Source organism: Centroberyx gerrardi, chromosome 7 (assembly GCF_048128805.1).
Source record: "Centroberyx gerrardi isolate f3 chromosome 7, fCenGer3.hap1.cur.20231027, whole genome shotgun sequence".
Taxonomy (NCBI): Eukaryota; Metazoa; Chordata; class Actinopteri; order Beryciformes; family Berycidae; genus Centroberyx; species Centroberyx gerrardi.
The window spans coordinates 8739826-8761318 of record NC_136003.1 but is presented as its reverse complement, the minus strand read 5'-3'; the positions used below and the strand labels follow the sequence as shown (position 1 = coordinate 8761318).

The following is a 21493-nucleotide window of genomic DNA, read 5'->3' as shown; positions in this document are numbered from 1 at the left end:
TATATTTCACTTTCTATCCCCCTCAATCTCTTGCTTTCTCTCCCTCTCTCTCTCTCTCTCTCTCTCTCTCTCTCTTTCTCTCAGTCTCTCACAATCTGTGTCCACCTCCCTTTATCTCTGTGTTTCTGTCTCTCGTTCTCTCTCTCTAATAACACTCAGAGGCAGCTCCGCCTTATCGGATTGGCTTGCACTCTCTGTGTCTTCCTCTATCTCTGCCTCTCCACATGAAGTCATCTAATACTCGCTGCAAACAAAACAGTTCTGGAGATGTGCACAAAATGTGCTGAGCGCACACATATACAGCACGCCTGCACATTTGCATTCATGTTTTCATAACCTTTATTTATCCAGGGGAGGATGACTGAGCATGCAGGCTGGTTCACTGCGTCATTCCTCCCAGCAGCTGCACAGGAGGGAACAAAGCCGGTTTCCCAAATCGTCTGTTGATGAGTATTAGAGCTACTAGTGCTGAAACTATTAGTTCATTAATTGATTAGACGATTGATAGAAAATTTGGATAATTGGTTAAGTTTTTAGTCATTTTATCAAGTAAAAACACCAAAAATTTGCTGGTTGCAGCTTCACAAATGCTAAGACTTTGCTGCTTTTCTCTGTTTCATATCATTATAAAATGAATACTTTGGGTTTTTTTTGGATGCTGGTCAGACTAAGTAAGCAATTATGTTGTGCGGACAGAGATGAGGTGCTCATGTTTGCCATTTTCTCAGTTGGAATAAAGTGAAAGATTTTCTCCAATGTGCAACTTGATTTGAAGTCAGGGATTCTGCACAGCACCCGAATATCTTATCCAGGAAGTAGTCTGAGACACACTTCCCTCTAAACTATTTCAGCATCTTGTGAATTGGAAATTGCAGTAGCCAATATAGCGATTTTCATCGTTTTTTCAATTAATTCTGCAGCAGTACCTACCACTGATTTACTTGCTGCAATGTTTCAGAATGTTTTCCATTTGGTCATTCCTGGGCAAGGCAGAGACTTAATACTTGCCTGAAGTTGATATGTGAATAAATTAAGGCAAATCTGAATTTACCGATGTTAGGATGTCATCTTTATTAAAGACACACCCACTTCTTGGCCTGCTGCTTTATTCCTGGGAAACTTGAACTTCCCTCTTTCCATTTCAGGATAATTCATAGTTTTGACAGTAGCTAAATTTTGTTGATGTTTGCTTGGCAAATACCAGAAAAACCAAACCACTCATTCCACTTTCACCAGACCAAAGTTCCCTCTCACTATATATAAAGGAGCTGTCCATCAATGAGAGAGGAGAGGAGAGAGGAGAGAGGAGAGGAGAGGAGAGGAGAGAGGAGAGGAGAGGAGAGAGGAGAGAGGAGAGGAGAGGAGAGAGGAGAGGAGGAGAGAGGAGAGGAGAGGAGAGGAGAGGAGAGGAGAAGGGGAAGAGATGTGTTGCCTGGTTAGGCTCAGTGTGTGTAGATGTGTGTGTGTGTGTGTGTGTATGTGTGTGTGCGTGTGTGTGTGTGCATGTGTGTGTCCGTGTGTGTGTGCAGAGTCCAGTGGGGCATGTAATGAACTGATATCATGCAGTGTCAGCAGTAGCAGTCCCCTAAATTACTACTATAGATTAACCCAGAGAGAGAGAGAGAGAGAGAGAGAGAGAGAGAGAGAGAGAGAGAGAGAGACCTACAGGGAGACTTACATGTAGAGAGTTAGAAGGGTAAAGAAAAAAAAGAGAGGGAATGAGAGCAAAAGCGAGGCAGAGGGGAATGTTTCTCCTTCAAAGGGATGAAGGGGAAATTTCGAGGTATTCCAGGTGGTTTCAATACTATTTGACCTCCAATCAGCCTCATACAAGAGCAAATAAACACACAATACAGAACCTCAGCCTGGTTAAACTTAGCATAGGATTCAATGGAGAGTTTTAGTGTCCCATGATGGTCTAAATGCTGTTTCAGAGGCTTTCCCGAAAATTCTGGGGGAAACACTGAACCCTTATCATTTTTGGGGGATTTCTTTGGCGTGAAAATTGTCAAATTTTAAGATTTCTAATATTGGTACAAAATATTGGTTGCAGCTTCAATCCAAACATATGGCTGTCATCGGCCTTCAAAAACCGGTATTGCTCTAAACCAAGAATGTTATTTTTTCCTCTCAGAATCAGAAAGACTTTATCTTCCAAGTACAATAAATATAGAAGAGTTTGTCTTGGGGACATGAGTGCAGTGACACATCAAAAACCACTATAAACGCAATGAAATAGCTTTTTTTTTGCATAATTTGGAGACTTTTTGCAATGTTTTTAGAGTAGAAAAACAGTCACATGTTTGAAAGAGCCAGGAATCCAAAGATGAGAGACCGACTTTCTCAATTGGGTTTTGAGCAGGGAAAGTTCAGGAAGCGGGCTTTTAAACCCATATATCCTGAGCAGTTTAAAGAGCAGACTAAGATCTTTGAAACCCGGCACCCAACTGCTTCTCTTTCTTTCATCCCTCTTTCTCCCTCTCTCTCCCTCTCTTTGAATTGTCAACCTATTAAATGTCTCTTTGTATCTCGCCCATTCACGCACTCGGACCAATGAAGAGCTTTGGACTGCTTCGGAGACGGAGAGAAGGTGTGCGTGTGTGTGTGTGTGCGTGTGTGTGTGTGTGTGGTTGTCATAACTGAGCTGTCCCAGTTTTTGCAGTGCGGTGAGCGTGCCGGTGTGATTTCACAAGTCCTGAATCCTGACGCACCGTATATGTGTGTGTGTGAGTGTGTGTGTGTGTGAGAGAATGTGTGTATGAGAGAATGTGTGTATGAGAGAGTGTGTGGACTATGGGAGAGGGGAGTGTGTGTGTGATAGTGTTACATGGAGAACAATAGCCTTATTGTACCTGTGTCTGCAGCTAGTGTCTGTCTTATACAGATAGTCTAGTACTACAGTCTGTGCTGTGCCTGTCTATCTATCTGTCTGTTTCTCTGTGTCACTGCTTGTTCTGTCTGTCCTGGACAGTTTGTCATTTTTTTGTTCACAAAATATTGCCCTGAAGATGGCATTTTCTTCTCACTGTAGTTTCTAAATGTGAAATAAAAACTGTTACAACACAAAATGTCAACACATTATATGAGAATCACAATATCTGATGATTTATTTCTCCAAACCCTATGAGCATGTAAGCTCCACAGTGAGTGTTAAGAGTCACACTAATCTCAGATCAGCATTCCTATGACACTTAACAGGTTTCCCCCAGTGTATTAAAGCCCCGTTGGGCTCATTTACTGCACAACACCTCCTAGACGTTAGAAAAGTGGCTTGAAACGGTCATCTGTGACGTCTTTCTCCTTGGATTTTCTGTTGATGCAGTTTGAGTTTCTCTTTTCTTTGTCTGTTCAGCCATGGTGGCTATCACTGCTCATGCTAACTACCTAGTTCTTATTATTCTTCTTGTTATTCCAAACAAACCACTGATAGGAGGATTTTTCCCAGGAATGACCAACCCAACACCGGCTGTTACAGCAAATATAAAAGCTTTCATGAACTGGCTATAGGTCAGTATTGTGTTGTATCAATTGGTGATAGAGAGCAAAATTGACTTTTATTCATATGAAAATGTGGTGGATTGTTACTTTAAAAGTCGCTAACATTGCTGACTGGCCTTGGTTGGCTGCTGTCAAGTGGAAACCTGATTATGTCGTTATGTTATCAAATTCACATTTAGCCCTGATGGAATATTACATGATTCTACCCTCAGTTATTACATTATTAGCCTCTACAAACCTGCTCTGGACCTGCAGTGGGCCTGCCTTATAGGTAATGGTTCAGGGGAGAAACCCTGCATTTGAAGAAATGACTGGCTGACTGAATGAATGAATAAATGAATGAATGAATGAATGAATTGTGGGTTTTTCAGGTGCAATGTTTTAATATGTCTCTTGTGATTTGCATCCCTTCTCTCTGTGTTTCTATCATTGTTTTGTACATGTATTTTTATAACTTCTATCAGAGTATCTGCACATTTCAGAAAGCCAAAATTAAGACTTTTAACTTGCTTATTGTACTCCTAACCCTGCTGTGTCTCAGAGTGGACATGCACTGTCATTGCATGGTGAAAAAATAGGACCTCTAATAGCCTAACTGTATTTAATACATTAATTTAAGACATTTTAATACTATTAAGGCCTCAAATTTAGGACCTGCTCAATGTACAAATAATCCGAACTTAACTAAAGCAATGAATGAGTGAATATGAGCCCTGAACTACTACTGCAGTGAATTCAACTCAAGAGAAATTCCCCTTTGCGACCCACTCTGCACCATCCCCCCCCTATGTTGGCACCGGGCCCTGGCACCACAGCAGCAGGCAGAGGGGGCCCTGGGTTCACAAAGTGGGGGGGTGAGAGGGTGGGGGGGAGAAAGAGAGAGAAAGAGAGGGAGAAAGGGAGAGAAGAGAAGAAGTGAAAGAGATAAAGCTACTACTAAGCATCGAGATAAAGCGTGATTAGGAAGACAGCATGTGAAAGGGGAATTTCTCTTATCCAATCCCACAAGGGTTGAGAGAGAGAGAGATTTGGATGAATGAGAGATGAGAAGAAGGGAGGGAGGGATGAGAGAGGAAAGGAAGGAGGGAAGGAAAGAAGGGAAGGAAGGCAGGGTGAGAGGCATGCAGTATGGAGCGAGATCAGGAAGGAAGAGAGGGAGGGAGGGATGAAAAGGATGGACGATGGATGCAGAGATGAAAGGGATGGGAGACAAGGGAGAGAGGGAGGGAGGGAGGGAGGGGTGGAGCCAGGAACGACAGAATGGGACGAGTGGAAAGATGAGAGGGGATGAGAGGGAAGAGGAGAGGGGTGAGAGGAGGCAAGAGACAAAGACGGGAACGAGAGAGGAGAGGGGGAGACGGAGTATAAAGGATGAAAATGAGAAAGAAAACGAGAAGAAAGAGAGAGAGAATGAGGAACGAGGGAGAATTTACTAAACAGAGGGATGAAATGATGAAAGAGAAAAATAAATGAACAATGGCCAGTGGGTCGGTAGGTCTGCTATGTTAATCTGTACTATTAGATTATAATCCCATGCTGAAACACACACACGCACGCGCACACACACACAGGCAGACACAGCAGCGCAAGGCTAAGTGTCTGACTGGAACCCACTGCGTTGAATCGGAATAATTGACGGCGTTCCAGAATTTTCCTGGCCGGCATTCCGTGCTTGTTGCCATGGTGACGGTTCCAGGCAGGAACCGGGGGAGAGAGAGAGAGAGAGAGAGAGAGAGAGAGAGAGAGAGAGAGAGAGAGAGAGAGAGAGAGAGAACAGGAAGGTGAGGAAAGGAAGGAAGGACAGAGGGAAGGAAAACAGAGGAGCACTGAGAACCAGGAGGGGCCACGGTGGGTTTGGCACTGACTCCAGTCATACACACACACACACACACATACACTTCATACACACACACACATACACACACACACACACACACAGAGCCAAACCACATGTTCTGCATGTGTTGAACAGCTGCATACAAGCGGCCCGTTAGCCAGAACATACAGAAAACATTCTCCCCATTGGCTCCGGGACGCCACTACTTCGCTCTCGTTGGCTAACGCGCTGCAAAAACAACCGTCCGATTGGCCCGGGATGACACACACCTACTGTGGGAGGGGTCAAAGGGGACGAGTTAACCCAACACGGATGTCGGTACCGCTCGAAACACTCCTGACACACACACATGCGACGCAGAGCTGAAGTCTGCTCTTAGTTTCAAGTCTTTTGAATCCTGTGGATTTTGATCCGGACCGAATTTGTTTTGATTTTGTCTCTGATACCTTTGTGGTTTTTTGACTGTATATCAATGATGAAAGTTTAGTCTGCTATTCTGGATTCTGGTTTTGATCTCAAATAAGACTTCTCTTGCCCCAGTTTCTGTTATGAATCTGGCCTGACCGCGCTTTGATCCGCCAGGCTTCACTTCTTTGGATTGATCTCAAAAACTTGCCTCTATTCCACATGCACACAAAAAGCCATCACATGCACACACACACAGAGATGCTCACACACTTGTATACATAGACACGCATGTGCACACGCATACAAACACAAGGCCGCACTGTCCCAGATATGCACAGAAGCACACACACACACCATGCTGCAGTCACATGTACAAACACACACACACTATTCTCTGAGGCAGACAGGAAGGACAGATGTCGGGGCGTCCCGGTGGCCAAAGCGTGCAGGGTTCGAATCTGGTGTGGGACCTTTGTCACACACACACACACACACACACCCCACCCTCTCTCATCCTTCCTGTCTCTCTCTACTGTGAAACTATGAAATGCAATCGAAAAAAAAGAAAAAAAAAGGGGAAGGTGGGCAGCTGTTGCCTCGCCTCTGCAGCAGGGTGGAATCTTCCAGAATCCCCTCCCTTTTCCCCGTCGTCAGCTCCGCTCTCCCGTCCAGATCCTGGCCCAGTTCAACATGACTAATCGCCCTCACCGACTCCCTGACAGCAGCACACTGCCAGCCAGACTGATTCATTGGGCAGAGGGAGACGAATGGGAGGGGGGGGGAGGTGGAGGGTGGGAGATGGAGCAGTAAAGTAGAAGAGAGGGAAACGGAAAGAGATGTAGAGAGATGAAAGATGGAAGGAAAGACAGACGTTTCAGGAATTTGTGATTTTGCAAAATTACCACAGAGCACTTGCAATTTCGGCCCAATCATCGCAGAGTTTTAGAGACGGAGGATGTTTTATTCAACGCTACAGGTGCGAGGATTTGAGCGCACTTTGTTTTTCATTTAACCTGCACTCTGATAGCTTCCATTTGTCTTTGGTTTGAATAGCGTTAGAAGAAAAAGCCTGGCATCAGACGTAAAAAACTCACTCAAACGGACAGCTTTTATTGGGCGCTTATTGTGCTGATGCCGAATTGAAGATATATTTACTGAGACTGGAATGGAGACGCAGTGTTTTTCCTTTGTGTCCATGTTTTTTCAATTCAGACAATGAAAAAAAAGGATGAGCGCCAAAGTATTTCCAGTACTTTCTGTGTTTATTATCACAGGAAGTGGTGACTCTTTGTTAAAGGGAGGTAGTTGTAAAAGTCACATTTTGGGGTGCCACTTTAGTACCGTTTTTTTTTTCCAGTTCCTGCAATTTTACAGCAAAAACAGGTAAAACTGCAAATTGCATCATATTTTTTTGGGAGAAAGCTGCCAGAAAGTCAAGGGTTTCTGGTTGCAATAATCAGAAAAATACCAGGTGGGACTAAGAAAAGGAGCGTAATATATGGCATTGGATGTTTTTATTCAAAACGCCTTGCTGGTATGGGTGGAGAGAGAGAGAGAGAGAGAGAGAGAGAGAGACAGAGATGGATGGAGCGAGGGCTACTGGAGACTGAAAAATTAAATGAATGCAGGGGAAGGAATCAATCCCAGAACTTGATGAGACTGGAATAAGTGCAGGGTGATTAATCAGAGTTGTTCTCGGTGTGTGTGTGTGTGTGTGGGGGTGTGTGTGTGTGTGTGGGTGTGGGTGTGTGTGTGTGTGTGTGTGTGTGTGTGTGTGTGTGTGTGTGGCGGGTCACATGTTGCAGCATGGGGTCTGTGGTGACTTAGCGGGCCAACAGAGAGCTGCTTCAGCTCAGAGAGACAGAGCAGTGACACACCAAAACACCAGCGGCTACTTCCACTCACAACAAGACTTTCCACTCTTCCCTCGTCCTTTCCCCTCCCTCCTCCTCGATTCTTTCTTTCTTTCTTTCTCTCTTTCAGTTTCTTTTTCCTTCTCTCCTTTTGTTTGTTTCTCTTTATTTCTTAATCTTTTTCATCCTTCCCCCCTCCTCCCACTTCTTTCTTTCTTTCTTTCAGTTTCTTTGTTTGTTTGCTTTTTTCTTTCCTAGTTTCTTGCTTACTATTTGTTCATCCTTCCCACTTTCTCCTCCACTTTCTTTCTCTTCCTTTTTTGTTTCTTTTGCTTTTTTCTTTCTTTTTGCCCTTTTTTACTTACTTCTTACTCTTTTTCATCCTTCACCCTCACTCCTCTTTCTTTCTTTCTTTCTTTCTTAATTTCTCTTTCTTTCTTTCTCTTTTTATCCGTTACCCTGATTCCTCATCTTTCTTTCTTCCCCTGTGTTTGTTTGTTTTAATATCTTTCTTTCTTTTCTTTCTTAATTTCTGTCTTTCTTTCTTTCTTTCTTTCTTTCTTTCTTTCTTTCTCTCTTCCTTCCTTGAACAAATATTATACTGTACATACAGTATATAGAAAGAGCTTTCCAATGAACTTTAACACTTTAACACCCAGGCAAGTTCACACACTCCACTGTTTACATCAGCGGCCATGAGAGGGAGGTGTGAGGGGAAGCAGCAGCACATGCAGGAGGTGTCAAGTCCAAACACTTCAACTGTCAGCCTCCATCAGAGCCGCTCGGAGGCCGGTGCCTTGCTCAAAGGTGTTTCGACGGCAGCTTCACTCCAAGTTTCCCCAGCTGCTCCGAGGATTTGAGGATCCAGTCACAGTGATCGTCTCTAACCGCCACATACTTCAGGAGAGTCCGAGCTTCCTGGAAAATAAACCTGACCCAGATATCTGCCTCCAAATCAGCGGGAGAGATTCTCCTCACAGCCAGAGAGACGGCACGAGAAACGGCCTGAAATATTTATGAGTTAGCGTGTAGGGCGGGCCGCTCTATCCCGCTCTCCACTTCACAAACTTGTTTACTCCCGTGGACTTTCATTCACCTTTTCAGATCTGGTAGCGCCGCCGCCTCGTTTTTTTGGGAGGGAAAAACACAGGGGATGCAGATGTAACGTTAAGTCAACACGCGTAGAATACTGTGTGGTTTGCTGCTAAAAGCGGCGCTGGGAACGCTCTGATCCTCCGGTTCAAATAATTCACGGTGTAAACACGGCCGCTCCGCACGCTTCAAGTCACCTTTGCAACATTTCATGCTTTTCAGGAAAAGTGAGAAAGTGAGGGAGTAACACTCTCTCTCTTTCGACAAGTAAACCATATAAAATAAAAACAGTTGAAAGTAGAGGTATAAAGAGTACATAACAGTAGAGTTTCAGTGTGTTTCTAACCAGCTGTTTATCTATTATGATATCTATATGGTTCATATGGAAACAGCACATCAGATACATACAGGTGCCAGCTGTTAAGAGATTGACAAACTAATTATACTAATTACGCTAATTTAAAAATTGATTCCGGGGCTGACTGGGAACCAGTGGAGTGATTTTACAATTGGTGTAATATGGTGTACTTTGTTTTGGTTTGTTTTTTAACCTTGTTAAAACGTGTGGTGCTGCATGCTGAATAAATTGCAGGCGACCAATAATGCTTTCAGGAAGACCAGAGAACAGAATATTACAGTCATCTCATCTAATGGTAATAAAAGCCTTGCACTAGTTTCTCTGTGTCAACCTGAGAGATAAAACCCACACTATCTTTAGGCGAAAATGTCATTATAAGTAATATATGTCTAACCTGCCTGCTGCCTGCACTGATGCTCCAACCAGAGAGGACTTGTTTGTAAAATCCTGCAGTGCTAATACAGGACAGATGTAAGGGGGGGGGGGGGGGGGGGTCTCTACTATAACTGAGGAGGTAGGTGGGTATGTTCAAAGGGGCTGAGGAAGGTTCATATAGGAGAGGGGCGATTTCACGGTGTTGAGTTTTATGAGATGGAAAGCATCCAACCAGAAGGCAGACAGAGAGAGAGGAAGAGAGAAAAGAGAGAGAGAGAGAGAGAGAGAGAGAGGGAGAGAGAGGGAGAGAGAGAGAGGGAGAAAGAGAGGTACAGAAATAGAAAAAAAAAAAGTCCTATCTGGGTCAAAATACAGTTTAATGTCCTTCAATCAGTGACCTGACGAGAAACACGATGCAGAAGAAGGATTGCTAATGCTGGACTTGCACACGCATGTGCATGCACACACACACACACACACACACACACACACACAAGCACATATGCACACATCCAAAAGCATACATTAGAGGTCAGGTATATGGAGTCTGTTGCAAATCTGCTGCTGTGTGGGCAGTGTTCCAACACTAAACATCTGCTCAGCTACTGGATCACACATGTACCATGTATGGACACACACACACACACACACACACACACACACACATACATGCACATATATACTCCCACACACACGTTAGACTAGACTGAACATCTGGCGTAATGGCCAGTCCCTTCTGGTCTCTGGTCACTCACTTATGTATCAAGACACACACACACACACATACACTATGTATGAAGAGGTCATTCAGATATATCGCTCCACCAGATGGTGATGTTACTACATACAGCAGCATTAGTGCGCCGCTACCTGTTTTCATACAGCTCGGTGCAGAGGGAATCACACAGCTGTTATACGGGAGAATCATTTTTCAAATCCAGCGTTTTCATTCATACGGCTGTCATGGCAACCGTTTGGGGAAACAGCCTGAATCCCTTTTAGAGTGACGCCCGCTTGACAGCTCGGCACAGTATCAGCCATTACGCAACAGCGGAATTCAGGTCTGTGGTAGAAATGACTAAAAATGCACTTGTTATGCTTTCTACTTAGTAGCATTGATACCACACTCACTATTTACACGTAGTATAAAGGTTAGGGGTCAATTTGATTCCTGGTAATCTGTACTAGACTACAATAAAATAGAAAAAAGCTATAACAGATATTCTGTTTGCTTACTTCTTAATAAACAGAAGGGTTAAAGTATCAAATAGCAACTTCACATACATATATATGCTATAAAATTCCCACATAAATATAATTGCAGGGATCAAAGAGCCTGGCTTTAGGGTGTGTCAGTGTACAACAAGTTTTCCCAAGCCATGAGTCAGCACCCAAAATGTGTCATAAATCTGTTTTTAGTGGCCACTCACACAACAAGAGTAGCCGTATTCATGAGTCTGAAGACCCAAGGCGACACTAAATGTATTCATTGTGGGTTTGGGGCGGAGCATTTTGAAGAACCTCTCATGTAGACTACAGTAGAACCTTGTCCAGTCCATGTTAGTTTAAGTTCAGGGGCCTGAGCCTTGAAAAATGTATAATTTCCTGCCTTTATTAGCTGCTCAAACATGAATCTGAAGCAGCAAGAATACACACAATGTTATGAATTCAGGGCGTTGAGTGGAAAAATCCTGCGAGGCAATGCAGGAGCACAGTCACACTCTGCAGTAGCTCTTGAGAATGCACACACACACACACACACACACACACATACCTCTGCGTGCTCACACACACCTACACATACACAGAGCTACTGTAAGAGTTACATAAAATTCTCAAATGTCATGGCTCAGCTGTCTCTCTTTTCATCACTCTGTTTCTGTCCCTTTCCATCTCTCTCTCTCCATCTCTCCCTCTCCTACCTCTGTCATTCCACTCTCACGTCTGCAGAGGGTCTTGCTAGCATCGACCCATCTTATGCTGTGTGTGTGTGTGTGTGTGTCTTTGTGACAACTGTCTTCTGTCTACATCCCTTGCCTTCTACCTCAACAGTTATAACAAAGACACACACACACACACACACACACACACACACACACACACACACACACACGCCGAGAGATGCCGACAGAGTCTGTACCATTCTGTGCCAGGGCTAGGACAGCGTATGATGTTGGGGGAAGAATTCTGTGTGTGTGTGTGTGTGTGTGTGTGTGTGTGTGTGTGTGAGCCCGTAGGTGGTTCATGCCACCTCTATAATCGGGTGTTGATTGAGCATGGAGGTCGCCTCACACCCCCCACCCCATCCCCCCTCTCCTGTTTCTGGGTGGTCTTTATATCCAGACTAAACCACTTAGTCCCCCGGCCCTTGTCTTCCTGTTCATCTGCACTGTAGCTATAGAATAGAATAGAATAGAATAGAATAGAATAGAATAGTGTTGGTAAATGGCAAATGATGTCCTTAGTTGTCAGACACCCGCCATCAAATATCTATCTCTCTTATTTGTTTATTTCTGTCCCACCTTCATCCTGCTCTTCTCTCCTCCTCCTCCTTATCCTCCTTCTCCTCCTCCTTCCTATCTGCTCTCCTCCCCCTCCATCCTCCTCTCATCTCTCCTCTCCTCCCGGTCTCCCATCCCATCATACGCTTCTCTCGTTCTCCCCTCGTCCCCCTTGTTCTTCTCTGCTCTCCTATCGCCCTTTCTCTTACCCCTTTCCTTTCCTTTCCTTTCCTTTCCTCTCCTTTCCTTTCCTCTCTCCTCCTCTCCTCTCCTCTCCTCTGCTCTCCTCATCTCCCTGACCCCGCCACTGACCCATTAAACAACGTCTCTGTTATTTTTGGTGCAGTGCACCGCGCAGATGAGTTGTGTGTGTGTGTGTGTGTGAGTGTGTGTGAGATGCATTACACGTGTGTGCATAGCCGTAGACAGACAATCCGAATAAAAAGTGCGATGGAAATGACGCCCTTCAACTCTCCCTCTGTTTCATCACCTTGTTCTCTCTTTCATCATTTTCAGTCTTTCATCACCCCTCCTCCATCTGTCTCGCTCCCTCATCAAAAAACATATTCCCCTCCTCTTCTGACTGAAAGATATCTCTCTCTCTGCCTCTTTCTCTCTCTCTCTCTCTCTCTCGGTTTCTGCCTTCTCACTTCCACAACTCCTCTCGTCAATCCCCGTTTTCCTCAAAGCAAAATGTCCATCCCTCTCTCTCTCCATCTCTCTCTCTCCCCCCATCTGTTCTGTAATTCAATCATGGAAGCAGTCAGCGGTAGAAGTGAGTGATGATGTTTTGGAGCAAATGCAGGGAACTCAGCCAGCCAATACTAGACTCTCAATATTATCCTGGCTGATACATGCCGGGTTGGACCGGGCTTGACTGGAATTTTCAAGATAAAGCTCAGACTGGATAATGCCGTGGGACTAATATTCAATATATTCGCTGTTGCTGTCTTCTGCGTGTGTATATATATATATGTAATCAAATATTTTGTTGGGGCGCACTTGATTTACTTTCCCCATAACCGACTCAAAAAGTGATATATCACTGCAAATCTATGCAAATCCAGCACTCCTTCAGTTTTCTCAGTGAAATGTGTTCAGCTTTTGCACAAGTCGCTACAGCAGGACAACCTGCTCTATAGCAGACCAGTGTAAGTCTCTAACAAAAAGTGCTAGCATCACTAAGGCTGGGAAATAGATTGATATCATTCTTTATCGTCTTTCAATAGAATACTATTGTGATGAATAAATTATATTGAGTTGTCATCATACACAATTTGTCTAAATCAGTGATTCTCAACCTTTTTCATATCAAGGACCCTAATTTAGTCCACATTAGGGCCATGGACCCCCATTTGATGAGATTTTGTCTCTCGGATACAAATCTGAGAATATTTTGAATTATTGTTAGATATGATTTTGTCCAGAATTCCATAACTATCTGTATTGTAGGTAGAGAGATAACAGTCAAACTATGATCAAAATAGTCATTTTGTAAACTTCTTGTAAATGAAATAATGGTGAAGTTTAATAATTCATCAATGTGCTGGGGACCCCCTGGAACTCCTTCAAGGACCCCTGGTGGTCCCCGGACCCCATGTTGAGAACCACTGATCTAAATTAATTAATTTAATTAATTAAGAAGCAAATACTCATTAAAACCTCGCAAAATGAGATCTGAAACAAACTAGGGAATGTTTATTATCATACTTTATACTACCATGCAGTTCAATGCAATCAACATCAATTTGATTGTTTAACATTGGCAGGTATCATTATATATCAATATCAAAATAATTTCTTATGATTATCATGAACATATAGTCATATCATGATATTCATTTCATCCATTTCACCCAGTCCTAGCGTCAGCCTGGCATTATGGACCTGGTATCCTCTATATGGAATAACAACACAGCAGCATACCTCATTCTACCCAACTGCATATGTATTATCTTCAGTATAGCTTCTGGCGTACGGGGGATGGATTTGGGGATTTTGAGCACTAGCCTATAGCATGGCCATTTGTCTCCATTAGTCCTTATTCAAATTCTGGCTGGCGCTGGCTTTTCCATTACTGCTGACATGACAGCGCTGTAGCTCTGGACTCCGGTATACTGGAGGTGTGAATGCAAGGTACCTGAACAAATTGGCAGAATTAGTATGAAACCCTATAGCTCTCCTCGTTCTCCTGGCATAGTTGTTGTGAATATGCTGCACAGACAAACCCCCCCCCCACCACCAACTTACCCTATCATATTATGTTATCTTCTAGGCCCCCATGACAAGATGTGACACTTAGCATCCCCCCCATCCATAAATGCATCTCATTTACTACAGCATCACCTTGCCTGTCTGAAGGGCCCACTAGCGGCGTCCCTGATGTTCAATATAGCATACTGATGACAGCAATCTAGCATGAAGGACTAGCAGGTTGGAGCTGTGCTTCCCTGATGATCGCATACCAGCACACACCGCCTCACTTACTAGCGAGAACTGCTGACCGTAGCATAGCGTATATCTAGTTGTCATCCTCAATATAACAGAAGCATGAGCCGCAGTTTATCCTGGACTTATCCTGTCGTATCTCCCAAATGTCAATTTTTCAGGAACTAAACAGAAGAACCTTGTTTTTAGCTTGACCACTGTGTATTTTTGAGTTTAGAATTAGAATATGAGTGATATGAAAATCACAAAAATTGCAGTTATGAGTTTTTTTCACATGACAGCAGCAATGGGCAGGAGTATTATTATAACAGTAGGAAAAGAGCTAGCATACTGGCTCCTATAGTAGTAGTACAGCATATAGACTCTGTATAATATGTAATAGTCAATATGGCAAATACATAGTGCACTAGCAGGGAAAGCTAGCCTCTTTCCACCATATTGCTGTCAGTGTGGCATATACATGCAGACAGACAGAGCACAGTTAACCAGTATGAAGACTGAGGCTGACAGTATGTGAGGCTCCCTGCCTGCCTGCCTGCTCCTTTGTGAATGTGCACTGGTGTGGATGCAATCATCTGCTCAACTCCTCTGCCAGCCTCGCACATCAACACACTGAGACGGAGAGAGGGAGAGAGGGAGAGAGAGAGAGAGAGAGAGAGAGAGAGAGAGAGAGAGAGAGAGAGAGAGAGGGAGGTATAGTCGTGGCATGGTGTGTGAGCATAAGTATCTCTCCTGGCTTAAAAGAAAGAAAAGGGGGGAGGTAGATAGTGTTACGCAGTAATGGAATCATTTGTTAGTCTCTCATGGCATAAGAGAGAAAGAGAGAGAGAAAGAGAGAGAGAGAAAGAGAGAGAGAGAGAGAGAGGGAGAGAGAGAGACTGTGCCAGAGGGTGAGTGCTAATCATTTCGCTGATGCAACAGACACACAAGACAACTCTCATTCCTCAGCCTAGCCCACACACACACACACACACACACACACACACACAGCCTTCAATGAGCACACAAACAACAACCATCAATCGACAAATACTGATCGCCCCACCCACCTTGACACACAAACACTGAAACAGCCCATTAACAAACATAGACCTCAGGTCACACTCAAGCTCAAGGTCTGCCCCACATACACACACACACACACCTACACACACACACACACACACACACACACACACATGACCCCCTCAACCAGTGCCATGTGCAGCAGCGAAGTTGAGTGACAGCAAACTGATGATGGCTCTCCAGATGGTGCCAGATGTGTCTGCATGAATCTCCTCATTCAGCTGTCTGCGTGTGCGCGTGTGTGAGTGTGTGTGTGTATGTGTGTGTGTGTGTGTCTGTGTGCAGACTGTATGTCTGGCTTGAGTAGGAGTAAATGACTTGCAGCAGGGCAGAGCCTTTGCCAGACCCACTACACACATACACACATACACACACACGCACGCTCACACACCACATCCAACCGTACCACCTCCCACACATACATATACACCTCTTACCAACCCTCACCACCACACACAACACACACATTTACCCCCCACACACCACACACACGCACACACACACGCACACACACACGCACACACACACACACACACACACACACACACACAGCTGTCCTGAGAGCTTTGTGTTTAATGCTAGATGACAAACAGGTCTGTGTTAACATCAGTCTAGTGTTAGAGTCCCCTGCTGTTTGTCTGGGGCTCTTTAACTCCACTCTGTCATTATTGCCTCGGTGTTTCTGTTTTTCTTGCTCTCTTTTTTTTTTTATTTTTTTTTTTACAGAAAATGGTCACAGTCCACCTCACGTAATATCAATATCTTGCAGACACTTTGCAGGCGATTCCCAAAACACTCACACGCTTTTCAGGAGCTGAGAAAAATATGGTTGATTTTCCTTTTTTTCAAATTTCACAAGGCATTTTAAACAGTTTGGGCCCGGCATCACGAAGCAGTTTCTATAGTCGGGGTTCCAGGTTAGCTGTCAAATATTAAAAAAATACAATAAATGGTAATATTGGAAATGCAGGGGGTTGCAGTCGAGAAAGAGAGAGAGAGAGTCATGGAGCGGGAGAGTGATGCAATAGCAGAGCCAAGTAGGGATAAACCTTGATCCTGCATTCAAACGCAGTCAGTTGTAGTGGATGGTGCCTGCAAGCGGGCATCAGTGTAAGTTATAGCGGGGCAAACACCAGGATGGAACCATAAAGCGTTCCAATGGGCCAACGATGTGATGATGATGAGTGATTAAATGTTTATTGAGGAGTGATGACCGCCTGTGTCATTGATGTCAGATGAGTGATTGATTGTCCAAACGTGTCTCACTACACACTCTGCAAGGCAAACTCTCTCTATATATGTAATAAACTCTGATGGAGCCTGGAGGTCTTGTTTTGGTGGATTCCAGACTCTGTTTAGGTGCCTGTCTGAGATAAGATGAGATGAAACATTAACAATCCCAGTGGGGAAATTGGCTTATTGCAGCAGCAAAGAATATATAGATAAGAATACATCAAATATAGATGCTATAGAATATATTGAAGTCATGCTAATATAGAGCTCCTATTTGTTTGAAAGGATTCTCACTATGTTGAGTATTGATTGTTGAGTATATTGGTTAACAGATGCTTGCAGTTTAAAAGGGATGGGACACATCTTTCTGGCAATGCCATTGGCTCGCTAGAGTGTAAACAACAATTTAAAAATCTCATTACAAAGTGCAGATAATATAATTTGGATGGAGAGCTTGTTAAATTGTGATTACTACAGCAGAATAGAATGGAGCTAATATCACCATTCATTTTTCTGCCCCACAATTTTGCATTGCGATATATTTAATTTCGATGTATCGTCCCATCCCTACAGTTTAGATTGAATTTATGAATTTATTATACAGTCATATACATACTCTACTGTAGTCTACAGACTGTTTTATTGCCTGACAATATGTGCTGCACTACCATGTCGTCTACAGACATTGCTTTAGTTGCCGCCTGTGTCTGCTGCAATCCACTGAGGCCTACAGACTCTAATTTGGTGCATGTCTCCACTGTCGCCTATAAAATCTGTTTAGGGGCCTACCTGTATGTGCTGAACTCCACTATATCTGATATACTAAGCAGCAGTCTACAGACTCTGTCGTAGCCCGGGGGACTGCCAGTTGGAGTGCACTTCACTGTGGCCTACAATCTGTTTTGATGTGCTCCTGTATGTTACGCACTCCACTGAATTCGACTCTGTTTTTGTGCTGCGCCCCGCTGTAGCCTACATTCTGTTCTGGGCCCTACCTGAATGTGTGGTATCCATATACCGACTGTGCTTTAGCCTATATTTACCGCACTAGACTGGAGCCTGCAGACTCTGTTTTGGCGCCCGCCTGCAAGCAATGCGCCCCACTGATTCTTACAACCTGTGTTTTGGGGACAGCTCACATGTGCTGCAGTCTGTGCTTTGCCATCTGTGGCATGGTAGTCTACAAGTTGGCTCAGTGCAAAACACTGTCACAGCGAAGTGAAACATGACTTTATCACCTTGTTCGCTCATTCTCCGTATCATAACGTACACCTGTTTAACAATAAATGCCAACAAATGTACATCATTTTTATTTTCTTGGATTTTTATATCAAAATCACATTACTTTTACTGGAAGACAGCATATTCTTAGTGGTAACTTCATGCCGTAACAGTAGGCATACACACAAATTCCAACCAATAATACCAGCCCAGATTTTTGAAAAGATTTCTGAAAACCCTGTGTCCTTTTCCTAAGGTTCCGTCCAGGTGGCTGGAATTATTCATTTTGAAGAATCTGGGATTTTTGACAGCTCAAGATTAGGTTTTGGAGAAGGTGAGTGCTGCAGCATCCAGTTAAGTCATATTCCAAGTTTGTCTCATCCAACTCAGCCACTTTTGAACAGTCCTTCTCCATGCTATGTCCCACCCCAACATCAGAAATTTGTTGAATAACTGAAGCAAGCACACTGAAATACCATTTTCTTCTGACTTTAAACCTAGACTCTGATTTATAGCCTAGTCATAAAAATCCAATATCAAAATACAGATCAATACTACCCAGAGAAGTTATTGTGGTTAGGAGTAGTGAGTTATTTTGTTCCAGGATTCAATCTCATTTTCTCCCACGGAGAGAATAGAAATGATGACGTTCATTCTTGTTCTGTGTTCTCTCTAGTTCTGTTTCCCATGGATTATCACTCTCTTTTGTCCTACTGCCTTCAGAAAAAAACCACAGGAGGATGATAGAGCACTTGTTCTTAAATTAACCTGCCTGTTGAGATAAAGGGTTAAATTAAAATGCATAAATGAAAGAGCAAGCCTATTATTCAATTTTTATAATTTTGTGTTCCAATAAACTATGGCTCAAGATAAGAATAATGTTCTTCATGATGTTTTGCAAATGGAATTTAGTTAAAAGGCTATTTATTGACTGGATTTAAAGACTAAGTCCTCACAGGCAGAACAGTCACAATACTGGACTCTGATTGGCCGATAACACCAGTTCCTCGAATTCAAAATGAGGCGAACCTGCTGTTTGGAGGCATTTCAAATGGTGCGTCCGGGTCCAGTTGTGATGCGTTGACTGGAGTCCGAAAAAAAGGATGGATTTTTGAAAATGCAAGAACTTTAAATTTAACCACTCAAACAATATCAAATTTTAACAAGGTCTGCATTAAACATTTTTGATCATATATGCATATAGAGGAAATTTTGAATTTCTATAATAGGGCCCCTTTAACGTCCCTTGTCTGTTTGTGAGTGTATCTGCCAGTTGTTATATTAGCAGAAATATCATTAGGGATGCTACTAGCCTCTGTAGACCTATCTATCTGCAGCTGCTCTCTTCTCTCTCTCTCTCTCTCTCTCCATCTCTATCTCTATCTCTCTCTCTCTTCGCTCTGTTCTGCCCACACATTAGAGTGGGCTGTGGAAGCGAAACAGTGTTGGCTGGGGTAGTGCTACATCGCCTGTAGAAAATAAACAATTAGAATAGCAGAGTCATACTGATAGGGGAAAGCAGAGTAGAATAGAATAGAATAGAATTATAGAATAAAATAGAATAGTGTGAAAATTGGATTTTCCTCCACCCAGTTGACAGCACTGGAAGTGAAATGTCTGGTCTACATGAAAGAAAGTGTTTGGGGTTTTCTTGCACACACACACACACACACACACACACACACACACTTTTATCATAGGGGTACATACTGTATGTCCAGTACATGGGTGGGTGGTTAGACCTTGTTCTCTCTGTGTATGTATGTGTGTGTGCGTGTATGTGCGTGTGTGTGTGTGTGTGTGTGTGTGTGTGAAGGTGACGTTGAACCTTGACAATCAGAAGGCCACCGGCGTCATCCCCAGCTTGTCTGACGGGGTCGCGCAAATCCCTCGATCAAAAAGACAACTCTCTCTCTCTCTCCCTCTCTCTCTCTCTGCTGCAGTGTACTCAGATGGGGGTCTCACAACGGGACGTCACTCTCCAATCACGCCACTGATGTTCCCTGATACACCCCGATGCATGCAACCCCTCCCCTCTCTCTCTCTCTCTCTCTCTCTCTCTCTCACACACACACACACACACACACACACACACACACACAGACACACACACACAGCCAGTTAATAGTAGCTACAGCCAGCAGCAGCATGTGGGAAATCACTCCTTAACCCAAACCAATTGGTCAATTCCTCTATTGTATTCAGGTTTATGCAAAACCACCAAGGAGTTTTTCCCTAATTCCCTGCTTTAGAGAATAGAATAGAATAGAATAGAATAATTTAATTCTCCCTTTCAGAGCAATTAATTAGGTGTGATATCAAGGCCATACTTGCCTTCCACTAGCATAGTCTCTGAATAGAATAGAATAGAATAGAATAGAGTACAATAGAATAGAATAGAATAGAACAGGTGCTTTATTATTGCCTTAGCTGCTTTTTATGTATCAATCTCAATAGAATAGAATAGAATAGAATAGAATAGGTGTGCTACTATTGCCTTAGTTGCATTTAGGTACCACTCTCGGTAGAATAGAATAGAATAGAATAGAATAGAATAGAATAGAATAGCAGCAAGACAATCTATTCCTCCCCCCTCCGAGGGTACCAAGGTGTGTTACTGCTGCCTTACTTGCTTTCCCGGGCCGGGGCCTCTGCAGCAGCTTCTGCACGGTGAGCAGGTCCTCGGTCTTCACCGCCTGCAGCAGTTCCTGGTCCTTCCCCATCTTCCGCTCGGTCCCGCTCTATTCCCGCAGCATCCTCCAGCACAGCGGCGCTTCAGCCCAGCCTCACCCCGGGGAGGGTGCGTCTAACGCGGCCAGCCCCTCCGACCAAACAGCCTCCCTCCCTGGTCCCTGACTAGACGAGACCCCTACAGCTCTGGCATATGTGGGGGGGAGTGGAGGGAGAGAAAGAGGGGGAGAGAGAGAGCGAGAGAGAGAGAGAGAGAGAGAGAGAGAGAGAGAGAGAGAGAGAGAGAGAGACTGGGAGCAGACTGGGAGGGATGGAGGGATGCTCTCGGGTTCCCCCACCGACCGTCGTGCAGCTAGATGGACAGAGGACCGGGGGTTACTGGGCCGTTCCAGATTCCAGTAAGAGCGCGTTGGCGTCGCGTGTCTGACGATGGAAATGAACGGTTTCGTCTCCGCGGTTCGCTCGCGCTCCTCATCTGGCCAGTGGCAGCCGCGCAGTAACGGCTGGAGAGGCTGCTCGGGCTCCCTGCGGCTGCTGCCTCGCGCTCCAAAACAACGATTAAAGGAATGGAAGATTCTCACTGAGGGAAGCAGACGTCAGGCGGACTGATGTAGTGGGTGGCCTCGCGGGTTCACTCAGTCGGCCCTAATCACGGAGACACGGGCGCTGATGGGAATAACAGTGCGTAAATGTGTGTGCGTTTAAAATCGGGTGCGCGCGGGCTCCTTTTCTCCCGAGGTTGCGCTGCTCTCGTGCTGTGTGTCGTAAACAGAATCCAGGGCTGCTGCTGCTGCAGCCATCGCTCCGCGTGCGCTCGGTTCAGCTCTCGGGCTCTGTATTCCGTAATGGTTTTCTCCGCGTGGGGGGGTGGTAGAGGGAGAGGGGGGGCACGTACACGCGCTCGCGCGCCCTA

The 21493-nt window shown here is 44.3% G+C and overlaps 1 protein-coding gene across 1 annotated transcript in view; it reads right to left on the bottom strand.

The window, feature by feature from the left end:
* The window catches only part of caskin1 (CASK interacting protein 1), an 89994-nt gene extending 69382 nt beyond the window's left edge, over positions 1-20612 (bottom strand). The window contains exon 1 of the mRNA XM_071896808.2: positions 20519-20612. Within this exon, the coding sequence (XP_071752909.2) occupies positions 20519-20612 (94 nt within the window). The remainder of the gene's footprint in view (positions 1-20518) is intronic.
* Positions 20613-21493: the final 881 nt, after the last annotated feature.